Source organism: Alexandromys fortis, unplaced genomic scaffold, assembly GCF_014885135.2.
Source record: "Alexandromys fortis isolate MF-2015 unplaced genomic scaffold, M_Fortis_MF-2015_v1.1 scaffold_194, whole genome shotgun sequence".
In the NCBI taxonomy this organism is placed as follows: domain Eukaryota; kingdom Metazoa; phylum Chordata; class Mammalia; order Rodentia; family Cricetidae; genus Alexandromys; species Alexandromys fortis.
The window spans coordinates 997524-1017636 of record NW_026068075.1 but is presented as its reverse complement, the minus strand read 5'-3'; the positions used below and the strand labels follow the sequence as shown (position 1 = coordinate 1017636).

Genomic DNA, 20113 nt, shown 5'->3' with positions numbered 1-20113 from the left:
CCCCTTTAGATGTCAGGCTGAAAAGTACTAAAATGAACTCGGAAGGGTGTGTGCACAATGCTTTATGAGGCACTAGGAAAGGCTGGCCAGGCTGCTATAGAATACTCTGGGTACCATTAACGCACCCTAGTAGGTCCCTACAGAGAACTGTTTCACGTCAATGGAATTTGAAGCCTCCTGCCAAATAAAAGTTTGGGGCTATTCCTGGGGTGTTTTGTTTCTTTCACTATTACTGTACAATCTCCTAACTTCTATTTCTTTCTATTTCTCAAAGCCCATAAGATCATTTGGATGACTTGTGGGCTCTTACTGTATCTTGTAACTCTGAGGGGCACAGTGCAGCTCAATGAAAAGGTCAACGACTTGGAAGTTCCATACCTGATGCTGTCACTTTACTGATGATGTGGGCTCGGCCCAGTTTCCACATCTAGAGGACGGGAAAAACAATACCTAGTGGTAATATTACTGTTAGGGAGATTATTCAAGTGGAGTTTACTTTACTGTCTTTCTCCTTCAATTCAGAGACCAGATGGGTTCAAATGTCTAATCTTATCAACTTCCCAGAGGCCCATGACCTTCAGAGGCCTAATTTCTTCCAACATACACTGTCTTCCCTTCGAATCAAAACCAAAACCCTCATGACTACATTTGCCGTGCTATATGCATCATTTAAGTTCTTCATCTCAAGCATCGGGTAGACATGGCGAGAAAGAAGAGACTCGGTTTCTCCACTAACGATTAGTTTGATGCACAAGATACTTTAATTATTTCCCTGCCTCTCTGATATTTTTTTTAGATCTGCCATTTAAGACAGGGAGAACTGTGGTCCTGTTACAATAAACAACTCTTCCCAGACAGAGTTTGGACCACAAAGCAATGCAAAGTCACTGATATATCTGATAGGCCAGCCTATCTTTTTCAAATGTTAGTTGCTAGAAAGAGTACTGTTTTCCAGTTCCCAAAGAATGGAAGTGTAGACAGAAGGATTTGGGATTTTTCCCTCACCTAGTGCTGTTAAACAAGAATAGGTACTTTGAGGGGCAGAGACGTGTAGAAAGAAACATGTAGAGATCATCAAAGAGTGGCTTTGGGGCCTATTGTATGAGGATGTGGGAAGGATGCTTAGAGTCTACACTAGACTAAAAGACTGATTGCAAAGGGTATTTTAATACCCACCAAGCACCAATCCAAATCCCGAGGCACAGGCTGTGGTGTATTTATTTACATACTCAAAGTACTTCCTATTACAATGCCCAAAAAGATTTGCAATCCAGGGGAAAGGCAGGTAAACACTGTTGTCAGTAGAGTGACTATGGGCTCATTCCGACTGACAACCAGAATCAGGAAACAATCAAATAACTATAATAATCTTTCCAAGTATTTTTTATTGAGATAGGTTCTTATATAGCTCAGACTTTCCCCCGACTCACTATGCACCCCAAGCTGGCCTCCAAACTGTGACCCTCCTTCCTTGGTTGGCATCCCAAGTGCTTGGATTTCAGGCAGGTACCCCCACATCAGGCTCAATTCATATACATTACCTCTTTTAATCTTCAAAAGCTCAAGCAGGTTGGCAGATCAGAGGCTTCAGTCTTCATATTTAAAAAAAATGTTACATTACTTACCCAGAGCTGGTAGGAAAAGGCATATGAATTTGATTCATGCTGAGGCTAACATTGTTAGGGAAAGAATACATTAGAAAACAAGGACATTGTTGCATTTAACTGAGAGAATTTGACACATTTGCAAAGAATGAAAAACTGAATTATCAAATCAGTGAAACAAACTTACAATATATAAAATGGGTTGATATCCTGCATATATAAATAGCTTGTGAAAATCAATAGGAAAATAAATGGCATGTAATAAGAACAATGAATACCTAATTTTACATGTTGAAACAATAAGAAATGCACAGTGAAAGGACGAATGACCCACAAGTGTCCCTAAAGACCAAAGGGCACTATTTTTTTTCATCCTAACTGAGTTACTATAAAGTGACAAGTACGTATGGGTAGGAAAATGGACACCTAGACAGGACTAGTGTAAGTGAAAATATGAATCAACTTTATATACTAGATGTAATAAACTTAAAAAACCATATTGTCTCTGTTCTAAAATTTTTAGCTCCAGGAATTTATCCTGAAGAAATAATTAAGTACATGAATTAATGTTTAGTTAGATGGTAGGTGGGCATTACTTGTTAGCTGAATGCAAACTCAATATTTATTGTGCACTATAAAATACACTATTGACATGAAAAGATAGTATTAATATATTAGCTAAAAAGCAATATAATCCATTTGGAAAAATATATTCTATATTAATATGTATCTATTTTACTTGTATTAATTACTATTATATATAACTTTATATTGATATTCTATATAAATAAACATGTGTGCATATGTGTGTGTGTCTGTGTTCATGTATGTATATATAATACAGCCCTGTAATACGGACTAAAGGGTTTATAAGATACCAAAACATTACTAGTAGTCAATATCCAACAGATAGAATCTGGGTCCTTTTATTTTTCAGTTTTTTGTTTCTTTGTGGGCTCTTATTTATATAATAAAACATAATGTGCCTATTTGTGTAATAGAAAGAATTTGGGGAGTTCAAGACAGGGATTTTCTGTGTAATAGCTCTGGCTGTTCTAGAGCTTGCTTGTAGACCAGGGTGGGCTTTGAACTCACAGAGCTCTACCTAACTCTGCCTCCCAAGTGCTGTAATTAACGGTGTGCACCACTACTGCCCAGCAGAAATTAGTTTTTTAAAAAGGCTCTCTGGTGATGTGTTGACTTGACATCTTCTGGGTAAATACCCCAAGATGATATAAATCATATTAGCCAAACTAAGTTGGTCTCAGAAAAAAAAAATACCTTGTGTTTTCTTTCATGTGTGGGTCATAGATTTTTTTTCATTTGTTTCACAGTCGTTTATTGTCTTAGTCTTTTTTTAATTTATTTATTTCTTTCTTAATTAATTAAAGATTTCTGTCTCTTCCTGGGTCTGAAAAAGCCTGGGTTAAAACCGGTCTTGCTGAACATAGCGGACAAGGAGGACTACTGAGACCCCAAGAACAATGGCACTGGGTTTTTGACACTACTGCACCTATTGGTTTTGTGGGAGCCTAGGCATTTTAGATGCTCACCTTACTAGACCTGGATGGAGGTGGGTGGTCCTTGGACTTCCCACAGGGCAGGGTCATAGATTTTATACATTTAAAAATCACACATATAGAGACAATGCCATGAAAGTAAAAGCCAAACTGCATAAGAAAACAAAGGGAACTGACTAATGGTAGGGGCACGAAAATGGAGTCTATATAGAATAGTCTGGAGGAAATACACTCAAACACATGGTGTTTGTGCATGGAAATGGCCTTATGTAAGACAGTTCAATAACCTTTTTTTTAAAAAAATCAAGTAATTGAATAAACTTTAATACTTTCAAGGCATCACTGTCATGAGCAACATTAAATAATCCTCTGTTTTCTGGAAATCTGCCATAAGAGGTAAATAAGAATACTTTCAACTGAAATTATTGTTGATTTCTTTATGAACAGTGACATTTTATTTAAAGATAATTTGACAAATTAATTATTACTCACTACAATTTTGTTCACTATTTATTTACCTGACGCATCTTTTTTTCTTCTTGAGTCAATTATTATCCCCTCAATATGTGGTCAATTCTTACACCTAAGTAAAACTCCCATTTAACAGAACTGACCAAGGAAGTACTCCATATTGTAATGTGAACAGTTGTGATACAGAATGAGACCACTTTTCTTCATCAATGGTTTGCATTTATTGAGGACCTAGTATATAGCAAGCAAAGGAGTAGCTGCCCTTGACATCATGGATGCTTCATTTTCACAGTTCTATGAGGCCCTAATCATTATGCTCACTTTGCAAAACTGTGTGTGATGAGTGAGGAATGAAAAGTGTATGACTTTATGAGGGCTTTAACTGGAAAGCCTGCACGTTCCATCATACTGTTTTCTAACCTAACATGAAATCTAAAACTCAAGGTAAGCAAAGGTAAGGTCATGCACGTGGTCTAACCTTGTTGAGAGAGAGAACATTGCAATACAGGAAAACAACAGGAAATTTAAAATTCAACATGGAGTTACCTTGCCTAAGTGACCACACCCTCTTGGCTTTCTTTTCTTCATAGGCCTTAATCATGCCTTTGTGAAGGGATGCTGAAAAGGTGTGGCTACAAGCAAATATGTCTACTTGATGCACTCGAAGACATTTAAGAAAGGTTAGTTTCTTTTCCCTTATGTGGTAGGACACACAAGAGAACATTGGGGTGAGCTGGCACATGTCACCATTCTCATAGGTTATCAGTCTTAAGGCACAAACCTGTGGCGTGGAGTTGGTTCCCAGCAATCTGCGAAGTGAGAGCAGGTCAGACTACAAGAAAATCTAACCAGCAAACCTGGGAGTGGAGAGGCCAGAAGCAGAGAGAGGAGCTCAGAGGAGCCTAAAGTATTTCATGTTGTTTGGAAAAGCATCAACCCAGACTCCTAGGTAGTTACGTGCGATTATCTTGAAAACTTAGAAGTAAATGCTGCTGCTGACTGTTTCTAACACTGTGGTTTGGCTAGAGTGGTGTTGGTTTCCAGGGAAGAAGAAGCATTAGAAATCTGGTTCTCACAATGCTGTGTAATTTTGCATGTGCCCATGTGTTTGCATATGGGTCTACACAATCCCTATCTCACCTAAAGGTGCAGTGCTTCCAAGGTAGATGCTTGCCCTCCTCATAGAGAACTCATTTCCTACCAATGAAAATGTGAATTCATCCAATAACCATACATACACTGTGAACTTGAAAAGTTCTATGAAGGATGTCTACAACTTCCTAGAAGGGGAAGTGGTTTGCGTGGACCTTGGTTTCTCCACTGATTACACTCCACTTTCTCAAGACCAGAACCTCCACTAAAGAAGAGGAATATAATAATCATACTATTCTTCTCCTAATACAACCTAACAGAAGTCAGACAGTTTATTCCCCTTGCTGGTTATAATGATCCAGAGGCTATGCGAGACTCCTTCAGACCACCAGGGGACCATTTGAAAATCGCAGATGTACAGTCTTAAATACATGGCCACGCACACACACAGGGGAGGGGGCAGAAAGAGAGAGAGAGAGAGATTCACAAAGTCTTACAAGAAGCAAACTAAATGAACATAAAATGCTCTAACATACCAACCTATAATCCTCTGCTCATTTTACTTATATCAAAGCTTTCAAAGCATTACAAATTGTGCATTGGGAGATCTATGCCATTCACTGTAGTGAAAGCGGGGTGTTCCATACAGACTTGGGTTTGGAAATGTCAACGTACAAGACAGAGTGAGACAACAACAGCTATCATCGGGCTCACTGAAACCCAGCTACAAGGAGTGAGTTGGTAATCACTAGAATCTGGGGCAATGGCTAGCACAGGGCTGAGCTCCTAACAGCTTTCACCTCACAACCCTTCTTCTTCAATGGTTCAGAGGGCAAAGATTTCCCCTGGGTTGCAAAGAGTTATCGCAGAGCTGGACTTTGAGACTGCGGCCTACCTAAAGTAAAAGCACATGTTTGGCACACTAGCCCTACCCCCACTCTCAAAAGAGAAGGACCAGTGATGGATGACCAGTTTAGCCAGCAAGTGCAGGAAGAAAAGCATCTAAGAGTTGGCTGAGAAAGAGATGCTACTGATCTGCCTAACTCCCTCACTTGCTGTTGTCTTTGGTTAAAAGCCACATCCGTAGAAGGGATTCACAATGGCAGCTTTCCCCAACCCCAATCCAAAAGATCCAGCCACTAGTTGAAATCATTTTTTTTCCTAAACCCAAAGAAGGCAGATTTCCTATGATGCTAATGAGCTATAGGAACTCACCTTGGCACACCCACTTCCAAAAGAGCCACAAGGTTTTGGTTTTTGGTTTTTGAAGACTGGGTTTCTCTGTATAGCCATGACTGTCCTGGAACTTGCTCTATGGACGAGGCTGGCCTCAAACTCAAAGATCCACCCCCCTCTATCTCCCAAGTACTAGGATTAAAGGCTTGTGTCACTGCCTTAATGTCCTTTTCTTAAGAAAAGAGTCACTAAAACTGTAGAAAGTTTGAGCCCCAGCAAATATGGATACAGTCCAACTTGTTATAAAAACTCTAAGTGTCTTTCATGCAGCATCTCTCTAAGAGTGCTGTATAGTCAGGTTAACCAAGTACAAATGTCTTGCTTTGGGAGTTTTGAACTGTCTGAAGGTAGGTATGTGGCCATTTTAATATCTGACTCCCTCTTGATACTTGCCTTTCTTTGGACATGCTAGCTACTGCTTAGCAAGTTTTCTAACAAAATGGGATAGATTTCCCTGGAAAGGGAGAAAGTTAGAACTGAAGTGACTGCCCATAACCATGAAGCAAAATAGAGGGAGGCTAGCTAAAACAAAATAGCGGGAGGCTAGCTAAAACAAAATAGCGGGAGGCTAGCTAAAACCGCACTTAAGAGCAAGTGCCTCTGGAGCGGCCCTTCCTGGGTCAGATTCCTCTTCGCCATGTTTTCGCTGTGCCTCTTTAGACCCGTAATTTCTCTAAGCCTCCACTTCCTCAGAAGCAAAATGAAACTAACACGCTGCCAACTGCAAGGGCTTGATATGAGGCTTCAAGGAGATAAATACAGAGCAGGAAAGTTTCCCTTTTTCTTTCACGGACTCGTTCAGCGCAGGTTTTATAAAGGAAGTTCCTGGCGACCCTGAAATTCTCTGTTTCCCCCACATCAGCTTACTTATCCACACCCAGAATAATCTGGGCCCAGCTGACCTGGCCCAGAGGCTGTGTTCACACAATCACCACACTGCACTGCAGAAGCTGGGAGCGGAGGAGATGCAGGAGAGAGGACTCAGCGGGACCTTTGCTGGCATTCTAGCTGGGAACTCCCAGAGCCTGGAACTGAAGTGCACGGATGCCTGAGGATGGAGGGGACAACTGAACCCTGAGGAAGCATGGGTGTGGCGAAAGATGGGACAAGATAAGGTGGGCCGAGGGAGCAAGGAGCAGAGGAGCAGTACCTGAGTCCTGGAAGCACCTCACAGTCCACAGGAAAAGTGTTTTTAATTTTGACATTACCACTTGCAGCTTAGAAGAAAATTGTTTTTCCCTCCATTCGACTGTCAGGAGAATTGAAATCTCTCAAACAGATGCTTCATTACTCCCATATCAAGTACGGCAACGCAATGAGACAGAAAAAGGAGGAAGAGCAACACATGTTTTAAGAAAGTAAGCAAAGCCCAGTGTGGGGGAAGGGTGGGGAGCAATCCCTTTAGGCAGAGGAAGAGCCTTCCTGGAAGCTTCTAGAAGGCAGGCAAAGTGCCCTTGATTTGTTTTGTAGGACATGCTAGTGATGAAGGTGGGCAGTGGTGACCGAGCAAGGGGTGCTGCTAAATGGGGGGCCCTGAGTGGGGTAAAAGTTCATCTGCATAATCCTCTCACCTCATTGGTGCCCTTAGAATAGCCCTGGCGTGCACACTGAGTCATTTTTCTAAGCTCTTTTTATTAAACAGTTTTCAGCCTAATGACTGACTTTCCTAAATCAATACGAGGCCATAGGAAAGGTTTGCAACTCCCCCAGCTCCGGCTCAGCTAAAGCCACAGCAATTTAAAAACCAAATGGAATCCAAAAGTTCTGAGGCTCAAAGTGAAGGACTTTAAACCCTCAGTTCCAGTTGTTTGTCCAATAGCCCTAATAATTAAAAGAATCGCATTAAAAAAAAAAAAACTTTGTAACCAAAATACTTCTTTGAGCCCTGGCCATAAAAGTCCTCTAATTAAAGCCAGCACCTTCTGTGCTCTGATGAGAAATTTCCCCTTTTATAATGGGATTAGCCGAGCTTTGCTGCACAGATGAGTGGGCTGATTAATAATTGACATTTTTGAGGATATATAACCTCACTCATGGTCAGGGTTTGTGTTCCTAAAATTCTCCTATTCAATTGAATGTTATTCTATTTAGTGCCAACAAATGAATTAAGTTCCGATTAGACATCAATGTAATTATTCTCTCAGGCACACTGTTTTCAACAAAGAAAGGGCTGTGACAGGGTGGCCAGCAATTAAGAGTTTCAGACTCAGTGGGGCACAGCCCGAGCAGGGAAAAGTAGGAGAGGGGGACATTGTGAAATGGAGAAAAATCGCTCAGTCCTCACTTAAATTCCCCGCATTACAAAAACCTAAATTAACAAATGATTGAATCACAAAAAACATGTTTATCAACATTCAAGCAATTATTTTGTCACATATTAACTGTGAAGTTTAAAAAATAAATAAATAAATAAAATATCTGCTTAAATGACATCCCCCAAACTGTTACTTCAAGCAGAAATGACTGGAGAAATCTCTCAGAGTTGATGGAGAAAAGGGTGTTTTAACCAAGGTCAATTTTAGTTAGGAGGAGTAGAAGAGATGGGACTCGGACAGGAAAGAGGGCAGGAACGGCCAACAGTAGATGAAAACAGAAAGCCAGGCGGAAGGCAACAGACACAGCAAAGAAACACTGCCCTCCTCCCATTCAAAGGCATCCTTTTCTATCTAGTTCCTCTACGGTAAGCGGGTAGAAGAGAGCAGACCTTCCAACCTGGTGAGTTAACTACTAGACTGATACCTTCATTCGCTTCCTCTGTCATAATAGAGACTACAATTCCAGTGTGGCCTGAGGGTCGGGAGATGGCTCCCTAGGGAAGTGCTTACTGCGAAAGCGCAAGGAGCTGAGTTCAGATCTCCAGCACCACGTTCAAACCTGGAGTGGCAGAGTGTGTTTGTAACCTCGGCACTGGTATGGAGAGGCAGATGGAGCTCACAGCCTAGATGGACAGGCAGTGCGGTTGAAATGGCAAGCGCCAGGCTGAAACAGACTGACTCCGTTTAAAAAAAGTCAGGTGGAGCAACTGAAGAAAGGAAATGGATTGGCCTCTGACCTCCCCAACACACTCTTCTTAAACACAGTACACCTGCTCGGAACTAGTAACATGTTTATGTGAAAAATAAGCCATCCAAAATAACACAAAAACACATACAAACATGCTCAAACATAAAAACAAAATCTTAATAGTAGTCAAGTCTCTCTGTCTCTCTGTCTCTCTCTCTCTCTCTCACACACACACACACACACACACCATCCAGAAGAGACACTTTGAGAAGCTGAAAAAGCAATTGTTCCTGGCAGTACCGAAATTTCAACGAGCAGAGCTTCATACATGCAAGAGCTCAGAAGGCACAGGCCCTTTTTAAAGGGTCTGCCGCACTGGAGCCAGCTGCATCTCTACCATCGTAAGTGACAGAAGTTGCTCAAGCACATGATGAGGTCCAGTGTCACATAGGCCAACATCCTTCATCTTTCTTGGGCACTACCTGGGCTAGAAGAATCAACAGAAAGGAGCTCTCTTCAGAAGGTATGTATATAGTGATTTATTGCTTGTAAGACATGTTCACACACATTATGTCTGTGACTAGAAGTTTTAGCGCCATTTTAAAAACATGGCAATGAAGGAGATAATCCAGTCCAAATAATCTCCCCTCAGCCATAAAACTATTAATGCAGATCTCATATTAGACTGGATTTTCTGAAACAGGATTCCTTCTTTTAAAAAAAAATCTTTTTTACTGCATTTATGTGTGCGCACACGCATGTGTGGAGGTCAGAGAACAACTTTCAGAAATTGGTTCCTGCCGTCTACCAATTGTGTCCCATGGATTGAACTCAGGCCATGAGGGCTGGTGACAAGCACTCATAGCAACTGAGCCACCTCACTGCTCTGAATTCAGCATTCTTCCAGTATTCTTAAGTAAAAAAAAAATTAAAGCCTTTTAAGATGTAAATATTAAGAAAAGGAGAATGAGAACTGGGCGGTGGTGGCGCACGCCTTTAATCCCAGGACTCAGGAGGCAGAGGCAGGAGTATCTCTGAGTTTGAGGTCAGCCTGGCCTACAAAGTGAGTTCCAGGACAGCCAGGGCTGTTACACAGAGAAACTCTGTCTCAGAAACCCAAAAAGAAAAAAAAAAGAATGAACAAAATCTGACCTTCCCATATTGAGTCACAATCATCACTATGAACACTAACTACAGGACCTGCTATATGGTCGAGGCTACTGTAGCAGGTAGGTCTATGTCCCTCCATGAACGCCCCTAACTGCCGTCAGGTAAGTTACTGAGTGCACACCTATGCCTCCACTGTTACTTGTTGCTCACACTGTGCACATGCGCCTCCCCATAGCGCTCTTCCAACGCTCATCTAGTTCTAGCCAGAAAGTCAGAAAAACAAGCTTATAAAGACTGCATGAATAAGAATATTAGCTCCAAGCAAGGACCCTGGGAGCTCTCAGATGAGCTAATTTCATAAAGAGAAGCTCCATGGTGCCTTTATGCAGAGATGCTTGCCCCTTAACCACAGTTTTCTCTCTGAACAAGAGTTCAAGTTGTGGGAGCGTCAACTTCCAGTAAAAGCAAAGGGCCGATGCATTCTGAAGAGTCTCTTCTCCCTCGTCACCGGCACCTTGGGGAAGACCTGAATCATTCATTGTTGAGAAAAACCCTGGACATATGCCCAAATGTTTCCTGGTAGGATAAGGCTGAAAGCCACAGTTAAGTTCCACAAACGGAAACGGAGCTCTAAACGTGAAGATGAGGAGGTGTAAAGATGGGATTTCAGGTTGCCCTCTCCTTTTCCTTCATGAGGACCATTACGTCCCATCAAGTCCCATCGCTTCTAAGTTTTGTTTTGCCTCCAGTGAACAAAGAGCCAGGAGACCCAGGTCATAGGACAGACAGCTTGGGAGACATTGTGGTACCATAGAGTTTCCCTATCTGTATAAATGAGTGATTACCGTACAGGCCCCATAGGGTTGCTAGGAATATTAAATGAGATAATTGTGTAAAAGTAAGCATCATACAGTAGGCACTTACTAAATCCTCACCATTATCTTTATCCTCGTTATTATAAAGGAAGGGAGAGGAAAGAGAAAAAGAAAAGGGAAAATGTACTTTCAGTGGAGTTCCTCAAAAAGAATTAATTAAGCAGAAACAAAAAACAATTGTGCTGCCCCATTTTCCTAAGCACATCTAAGTAAATTAAATTTAGGAAACGAGGCAATGCAAAGATTGAGGATAAAGAACAACTTTCTTTAATGCTTCAATCATTATCAAAACAGCATTAGCATTAGAGCACTCCAACCACTGTAGCCAAGGGCCCCAGGCTCATTTAGGAGGGCAAAGGCTTCCTGCAATCGAAGACATAAAATCCAAATGGAGGTAGTAAGGACTGTTCAGAGAACTGTGCGCGTACCGCAGCGAGCTCTCACTGCTCACATCTCCCCAGTGAAGGCTACTGAAGGACTCCTAAAGATTGGGAACCTCAGCCAAGAGGAAGATAAGCTTTCTCCAACTTCACGTGGTGGAGAAAATAGCTCACCAAAGCTACCACATAAATTTCACACAAACGGAGTAGCAGAGCAATTTTCTCAATAATTTGGTCTACTGGGATCTTGGGGGGAGAGGGTGTTTAGTTTAGAGCAAAAACAATTGTGCCCTTCAATCCCAATTCATGGGAATAATAAGTAGTTATTTTTTTTTTTTAAAAAAAAAAAGGAAATAGATGCCCAGATTTCACAGCAATTGTCTTCTACTGATCCCTTGTTTGAAGCCTCCTCTCTTCAAAATGTTTGTTACAGAAAGGATTTGTGGTCAATGCTTCTCCAAGCATAACACAAATGACTCGAGGTCTATGATTGTGGTTGATTTTCTCTTGTGTGTTTTTTTTTGTAAGTGAGGCATGCTTAAAACAAAAATCAAAGCAGATTGAAGAGATAAAGAAGGAGTAGATACGGTGACAAGATTGGAAGCACAGTGAAGTTGGCATCATTGAGCTGTCTCCATGCCATTTTGTAGAGTTGTTCTTCTGCCTGTCCCTGCAATTCTGGAAATAAATTAGCATGTGCACACACACGGACTTCTGTGTGGGTGTGTGTGCTCGTGAGAGAGACAGAGAGAACATCAGCAGCAGGTATTGCCTCCGCTTCCTACTCCCTGCTCATCTGACTAATATTCAGCTCCCATACAAGAGCAGCCGTACCTGGGCTCGCATCCAATCAAACACGGCCAGAACTTATTTTCATACTCCGTCTCACGCTGTTCCAGCTCCATAAAACACAATATGCAAAGTGCAAGACTGGACAGGTACATGAACTCCGACAACAAAGGCCCTCACATGGACAGCGATAGCAGCTGCTCCGCAGCCTGGAATTCCAGTGTCATCAGCCTGCCATCCTATCTCAGCAGGCAAAGGATGAAAGGCGACATATGGCGCCTTGGTTATTCTAGGAGTGAAATAAATCACTATGGTTCCATTGCAACCAAGTACCTTCATGCCTCAAAGACTAAGCTTCGCCTGTCCACTTCATCCCAATCCTCTTGTCACCCCCACTTGCAGCCAGTCTATCACCTCCAAAACCAATCTAAAAGGTGCATGAATGGTGCATGTATTTTTAAACCTGGCCTGAATTATTCATTCTATCACTAAATTGTTGGTCTTAACAAATGCTTCACCAGAGTCTTGCTGCATAAATAGGTTAACAAAGATTTCATGCTTTTGGATCGTACTTTATATAATGAACCTACCATCGATATCCCCTGAGGCTTAGACACAAGAAACTGTCGTAAGTGTATGCTTTATTGGCTAATTTGAACAACATTTTAGCTAATACTGAGGACTTCATTTTGATGCCTAAACTAAGGTATAATTGGCCCGCCTTATAATTCAAAGAGGTTAATTCTTACAAAGGTGCCATCAGTCTGAAAGCTTTAGAATGCCAAGTAGCCAGAAGTATTAGATCTGACCCCAAGGCTACCTTAACAGGAAGGTAGCTGCTAATTCAGTATGCTTCATTATATTGATTGGACGGGGGTTAAGGACATAGCTTAGCTGGTAAAAAATAAGGAGTTCGGATCCCCAGCACCCACATAAAAAGTCAGGTGTAGCAGTGGGGGCCTGAAACTCTATTACTGGGGATGGAGACTAGCCAAGGGGGAATCTCTAAAACTCATTGGCTGGCCAGCCTAGCCAAATTGGCAAAGTTCACATTAACCAAGAGGCCCTCATTCAAAAAACTCAAAATGGAGAGTGATTGAAGATGCACAGCATTGCCCTCTGGCCTCCACACACGCATACACATGTGCACAGACCCACACTACCAAGTGTCTACCCACACACAAACCCCCCCCACACACATGCACTTTAAAGAAGGGATAGAAGAAAGTCTTCATATCCACAAGCAATTTTCCTAGTCACAAGAGGTAGCCTAAATCAGAGGATAAAAATCAAGGACTTTTTAAAACCAGGCAGTCTGGGTTCAAATCTTGCCTTCGCCATTTATTTTAGGTGTGTGGCCTTGGCAAATTAACTAACCATCCTGGTCTTGGGTCTTCATCTCTAAAATGGAGGTAGCAAAGACCACTCATAGATACGTTGTGGGAACTAAATGAAATGAAAGAGGCCAATGGCTTAAAGCCACATGGTAGACTGTAAAGGCTTCTTGTTGTCACTACCATTGCCGTCACCTCCAGCTCGTCCTCAGTCCGAAGGAGTCCACCCTGTGCTGCAGTCATTTCCTTGCAAATGACTAAAGATGACATCATTTGCTGCCCATCCTTTCAGAGTGCAGAGAGGAGCGTGGTTAAGAAGCGACATTCACAAGGAGAAGAGAGGTAACCACTCACACAAATTGGAAAATGGTTGGCCAACAAGCCAGATTCTCCCTCTCAAATGGAGATGGTCCTAGTGGTCAGAAGGAGTTCATATATGTGTTCTGTGGTCTCTGACTCGCCCCTGAAGAAAGCTGGCCTTGGAATTAATGAGGAGGGCGGGTGGGTGGGTAGGTGGGTGGTGGTGGTGGTGGTGGTGGTGGTGGTGATGGTTGCAAACAAGTCTTACGTTCTAACAGAGAAAATTATCACTGACTTTTTCAGCAGTGATTTATGCCTTTTATATACAGGCAAACAAAATGTCCTTGGACAATGATTTTTAATACTATCCACTTTTTCAAAGATTAAAATGAAATTTGTTTAAAAACCGTGTGTTTCCTTATCCTGGATCTCTCGCTGGGATGCTTTTCTATCAAGCATACATACTGGAATGGTAATTTATAAGTTATACTTAGCATTTGAAAGCCAAGCACCCAAATAATGATGCCATTGAGCAGTACATCGAAAATGACCCCCCAAACTCACCTTGGAAAATCGCAGCATTCTGAATAATTAAGAACTTGAGCTCCATACTTGCAGACTGGAGCAGCTGTTCCATGTTCAGCCGTGCTGTAAGTTGGTATTTTTCTTCCATCTTTCTTGAGCAGCATGTTGGGCCCTTGGGGAGACATACTTGCAAATCTGATCCTGAAACAAACAAGGTATTCATGTTTCAGTAAGCAGAAAATATATATATATATATCAAACATTACACACATGTATGTACGCGCCTGCACACACACAAATAAACAGGACAAAACACATTTCCATATTTCTCTTTAAATACAGTAGGTCTCAAGTACATTGTTTGTCTCAATTCATCCAATTTCCCTCCTAGTTAATTCCTTTTGAATAGCTGTCAGTTAATTGATGAGATCTGACTCATAAATTCTACAGAAAATAATTTATAGCAGCACCAAACACACGCTATTGAACACCAACATTTAATTTGTCTTTTAAAATATCAATCTTCATTCTTCTCATTTATTTTTTCCTGATTGTTATTTATGAATATGAACACAATCAAAGACAATTTTTTAAGATCCCAATTATGATTTCAAATGAAATAGATGTCTGGCCAGCCTAAACGTGCTGTTCAGAAAAAATAATCAAAACATCAAACCCATATCAAAGTTTTGCTGTAGCTGTAACCAAAAGTCTATCAAGAGTCCATAAATACTTATTTGGTTCCTATTAAATGCCAGTCACAATGAATGAGGAGCACACAAACCACAGACTTGCCCTCATGGTGTTTCTAGTCTTGAGGACAACAAACAGCCACATGAAAATAGAAACAAATGTCATGCTGGGTGAATATAAGTGCTATATGAAAAGACATAAATATCAATACTGCCTTAGATGCTTGTCCATTTAATTGGCATCTGCTTTTCCAGTGACCCAATCTAACATACTATTTATGTGCCAGGCACTGTACTACATGCTGGAGGTACAATATTGTCCCTGCCCACAAAACTTCATCATCTAAATGGATTAAGAGAGATACATCTCTAGTGCTAGAACGTAAGTGTAACAAAGCAACATAAGGATGATAAAATGTGTGTGTGTGTATATATGTATATACATATATATACATATATACACATCTATACATATATAGTAACTTCTGCCCATGTCCAGTAAGGTCCTATGGAAAGTAAGGTTCAATAAAGCGCTCTCAGATATTTTAGGTAACTTTTTAAACTTAATAAAGGGAGGGAGACTAGGTAGTCCTAAGCTAGCAGAAAGGTGATTTTTTAGTACACCACGTTATTTCACAGTAATTGTAGTTGACCGTGGCATTAATGCACATGTCGAAGTTTTCTTAATTTCAGAACGAAATTCATTAGCTTATGTCTCTCATGTCATCACTACTGAATCCGAAGTATTGACTCCAGCTCCTCGCTTTCCTTTACCCAAAAGAACAACTGACCAGTGTACTAGAGGAGAGAGCAGATCAGACATGCCAGCAAACCCAATCCAGCACCACAGTTTAGAGTACTAGACGGAACTAAAAAGGAAAGAAAGCAGGCCTAGTTGTAGCTCTGTTCTTTCTACATGAAATTATAACACCTTATGCTATTCTAGGAGTGGAAAGTGATGCAGTCTACTGGACCAAGAAGGGAAAGAGCCCCCTTGGGAAGAGTGGCTAATCTAAATATCAACAAGGTTGGCTGGGACACACAAATAAATGTGGGGAAAAGGAACTCTATATAGTAAATCTTCCCATATACCAAGTCCCTGATCATATAACAAGAGTTGATTTACTTTCTGGGTAAAGCAATGCCTATGTCATGTGTGCTTAAACTCTCTGTACTTACCCAAGTTCATAAAATTAATAGTTAGATATACAGCCATTCTTTTTTCTAAATTGGCTTTGGAGATCACTTCTAGTTTTGCAGAACAGCTAGCTATTTCCGCAGGGGGGGCTGGCTGTTAGTACTGCACCCATTTCCACTAGCACTGGCTAGAGGAGGGATCAGATGATGGCATTGAATCGTTTCCTTTAGAAAGCGCTATGTCGCTATGATCTTATAACAAAATGTTCAAAGTATCTGTAGAAGTTCAAGAATGATTCTAAGCTATGGTGACACTTGCTTGTTTGGGCATAAATGTGATCATCCCCACAGGTACTTATGAGCGCTACACTGTAGAGCTTGGTCAAGTCCCACTATTGGAAGCCGTCCTCATCTCACCAGGCTAGCTAGCACTCTGAAATGGAATAAAACCTCAAATGAAAGCATTTTAGGAAAGATGCCAAATGTCATGAAGATGTTAAGTAAATATTATATCCAAATATAAGTGTGTATATAGCAAATTTACTTTCTGTCTCAATTATTACTGCCTGGTTAATCAATAAATCAGAAAAAATTTATCATAGGGGCTAAGAGTTGTCAATAGGCTTAAAAAATAAAAATACTCATAAATTATAAGAATTCAGGATTTCCTAACAAAGGAAAGGCATACAAAATGGAAAAATAATTTGTTGTAAATAAATTTCCTATAACTCATTCAACATAGGAGCACTACTCATGCCTCAGTGAACAGTACTGAAATATAACCATTCCAGTGCCATAAGCGTTTGCTGGAAAGTAACAAAACAGATAAGAATGGAGAAGAAATTTAGAGGGACTCCTCATCAGCTAAATAAAATGTTACTCTAGGAACTGAATCCTCAATGGGGAAAATACAAAGGAAATGCTAGAGCAAATGGCTAAGGAGATATACTGAGAACTCTACACACTTGTAAGGGCAAAAGGCAAAAAAATCAACTGAAGAAATAAGATGCAACCAGCAAAAGACAGTAAAGGTGCTGGGTAGGTGGCTTAGCAATTAAGAGCACTGACTGCCCTTCCAGAAACCCCAGGTTCAATTCCCAGCACCCACATGGAGGCTCACAACTGTCTGTAACTTCAATTTCAGAGGCTCCAATACCCTCTTCTGGTCATCCTGGGTACTACATGCATGTGGTACCCAAACATGCAAGCAAAAATATCCATACACATAGAATAAATAATTTTGTTTTTTTTCCAAGACAGGGTCTCTCTGTATAGCCCTGTGCTATAGTCTGTAGACCAGGCTGGCCTCAGAACTCAGAGATCCTCCTGCCTCTGCCTCCCAAGTGCTGGGGTTAAAGGTGTGTGCCACTGCCACCTGGCTGAACAAACAAATTTTTTTAAAAACACAGAATAGCATATATTTAATATAGGGAAGCTTTCTTTAATCATATGAGGAACAAAAGGTTAACGGGAAAGAGCCCCTTTTAATAGACAGAAAATGACTTTTGGTCTCCACTTTCAAAGAGGGCTACTCACATAGCTTTTATGTAAAGAAGGAAATTCACCTGCCAATGGGAAGAGTGACAAACACATCGTGGTGTGACAATAAGCAAAGACTTAGCACTTCACTGTTCCAATAAGCCGGGGGCGGTCAATTTGGGGAGACTTCATTACTTTCATCCACAAATGCTCAAAAAGGAATAAATAAATTAAAAATACTAATAACTAAAAATAATGACAGAGTTACTAACGTCCATGTATTTTGAAGGATTAAAAACTACCTTCACACTATAACTCTAGTCTCCTACATTAGAAATTGTTGACGAGCAGCGAACAACTCCATTTTCTTTGGAATGCCTCGGCGATCTCATTCAAGTGATGTGCATACTATTGAATTAATGAACGCTGTAGGCTGAGAGAACTATCACGAACCATGTGTCTGCCTATATTTAAAACTCCGGGGAGTGGAGATGACCCTGAAAGCTTTACATCTGTGGAATTAACTTTGATCCTGGGAAAATACCATAAAAATCAATTTCCCAGCATCTTGACTATACACAAATACATGTTTCATTTGAAGGAACTTTGTAGCACACATTTAAAATTATTTTGCTGGGTGGTGGGAGTGCACGCCTTTAATCCCAGCACTTGGGAGACAGAGGCAGGCGGATCTCTGCAGGTTAGAGGCCAGCCTGGTCTACAGAGCGAGTTCTGGGACAGCCAGGGCTGCTACACAGAGAAATCCAGTCTCGAAAAACAAAAAGAAATAAATAAATAAATAAATGACATTAAGTATTTCTTGCACATGGGATGCAGTTTGGGATCCTACAACTTAAAGGAGCTATTTGAGGCATAGCAGCTTTATCTTTTGGGGGGAGTTATACGCATGTGTCCCCAATTTGTGCATCTTTCCCTGGTACTCCTTTTCCAGAAGTTAACCACAGATAGTCCCCATGGAAACCCTCTTCAGATGCTGCTCTGCTTACATACCTACATCTGATAATATCTCCAGGCATGGATGTCTGTGGCTCCACCTTCCTGTCTTCCCATTGGGCCCATCTCTTGCTCTCTGTTGCCTCCATGTAAAGACCTGCCATTTTAGCCTGCCTCCAATTTCCTTTCTCCCACCTCCACCGAGGCTGTAAAGTAGTCCCTGTGCTTACCAAACTCAGAAACTCTACTCCAGGCTAGGACCCTTTCCATAATTAAAAGCAGAAAGTTGACAGTGCGCATGAGGTCGTTTAAATGTGTCACTTCTATTATTCGATTAGATTTTATTCCAAGACAGGAAGCCAGCGCTATAGAAAGCAGTAATCAGCAGGGAAAAGCAAAGCACTTATTGCGCCACCGGTCAAGCTGCTTAGGGGCCAGTCATTGCCAGTTGCCAGCTGTGCACACCAGAGCGGCTTACACGACCTCTGCATGCTTTCTTGCCCTTACCTGTAAAATGGGATTACCGATAAGCTCTGTTTTATAGAATAAATATCTTAGCCTTCTTGGTACAGAGTAAACCTTCAATAAGTGTGAATTCAAATTAAACAAATTAAAAAAAAAAAACTAAATTCATGTGTTCATGTGGAGACCAGACTTTCACACCCCCAAACTAACGAGAGAATAGTTACTTGCTCCGTGGTTATGTGACAAAATATGCACTCCATTTTCTAAAGTGATGAAAATAATCTATATTTTAGCTGAAGCAGTGGTTACAAGTGTTTGTACATATTTGTCAAAACTCGTTACTTGAAATGGGCACATTTTATTGTTTACAAATTATGCATCAACAGTGGTGGTTTTGAAAATATGTTGTAAGACAATAGTTCCTAGGTAAGGGCCTGCTCATCAGACACCCTGTGGGGAGGCGTCAAAGAAAATGCCCAAGATGGAAAGCATTTATAGAGGCCAATGGGTGGTATGTATTTGGTCCTCGGCGAGTAGACGGGCCAGTTTGCTCAGAGATAGGCTGCAATCTAGGATATAGTTAGCTTATTAGGAAAGATGAGCCCAGATTCGGAGGACCTACTGTCTTAACCCCAGAGGCAATGATGGACAACTGGAAGTTCTCAAGCAGGGATACAATTGATGAAGGGTGCTGTTTAGGACGGTTACTCATACAGCCTGAAACAGAAACGGATGGAGTAAGCCATCAGGGTCACTTCCAGGCCCCCACTCTCGAATTCCCTTTATTATGTTCTATATGTTGGTTATTTTACTAGACTGCCATTTTAACTAATGACAAAAAATTGTCAAAATCATATTAGAAAGCACCTAAAGAACAGAATATCCATATAGACCTTGATCCTTATACTTCTCTGAGAGCAGATACGGCATATTGAAACAGCAGCAGGAAAAAAGGAAGCGTCAGGGCTCAGCAACAATGAAAATTGAAAATTTTTCCATAGATATGAGAGTATGTATGATGATTTGACACATTTCATTGTCAAGGTCTGCTTTATGAACAGTGAGTTTTTCCCCAACAAAGGTACACTGTGCTGAAAATAAAAAATTATCATTGAGGTAATATTAGACAAAAGAATTTAAAGATATA

General features: G+C 41.0%; 1 protein-coding gene and 1 long non-coding RNA gene across 2 annotated transcripts in view; one reads left to right on the top strand and one right to left on the bottom strand.

The window, feature by feature from the left end:
• The window catches only part of Gpc3 (glypican 3), a 349741-nt gene that overhangs the window by 305169 nt on the left and 24459 nt on the right, over positions 1-20113 (bottom strand). The window contains exon 2 of the mRNA XM_050121691.1: positions 14279-14440. Within this exon, the coding sequence (XP_049977648.1) occupies positions 14279-14440 (162 nt within the window). The remainder of the gene's footprint in view (positions 1-14278; positions 14441-20113) is intronic.
• On the top strand, positions 6758-13871 carry LOC126488299 (uncharacterized). Its single transcript, XR_007588637.1, has 3 exons — positions 6758-7281; positions 8690-9449; positions 11820-13871. It is a non-coding gene; the product is annotated as an uncharacterized lncRNA (long non-coding RNA).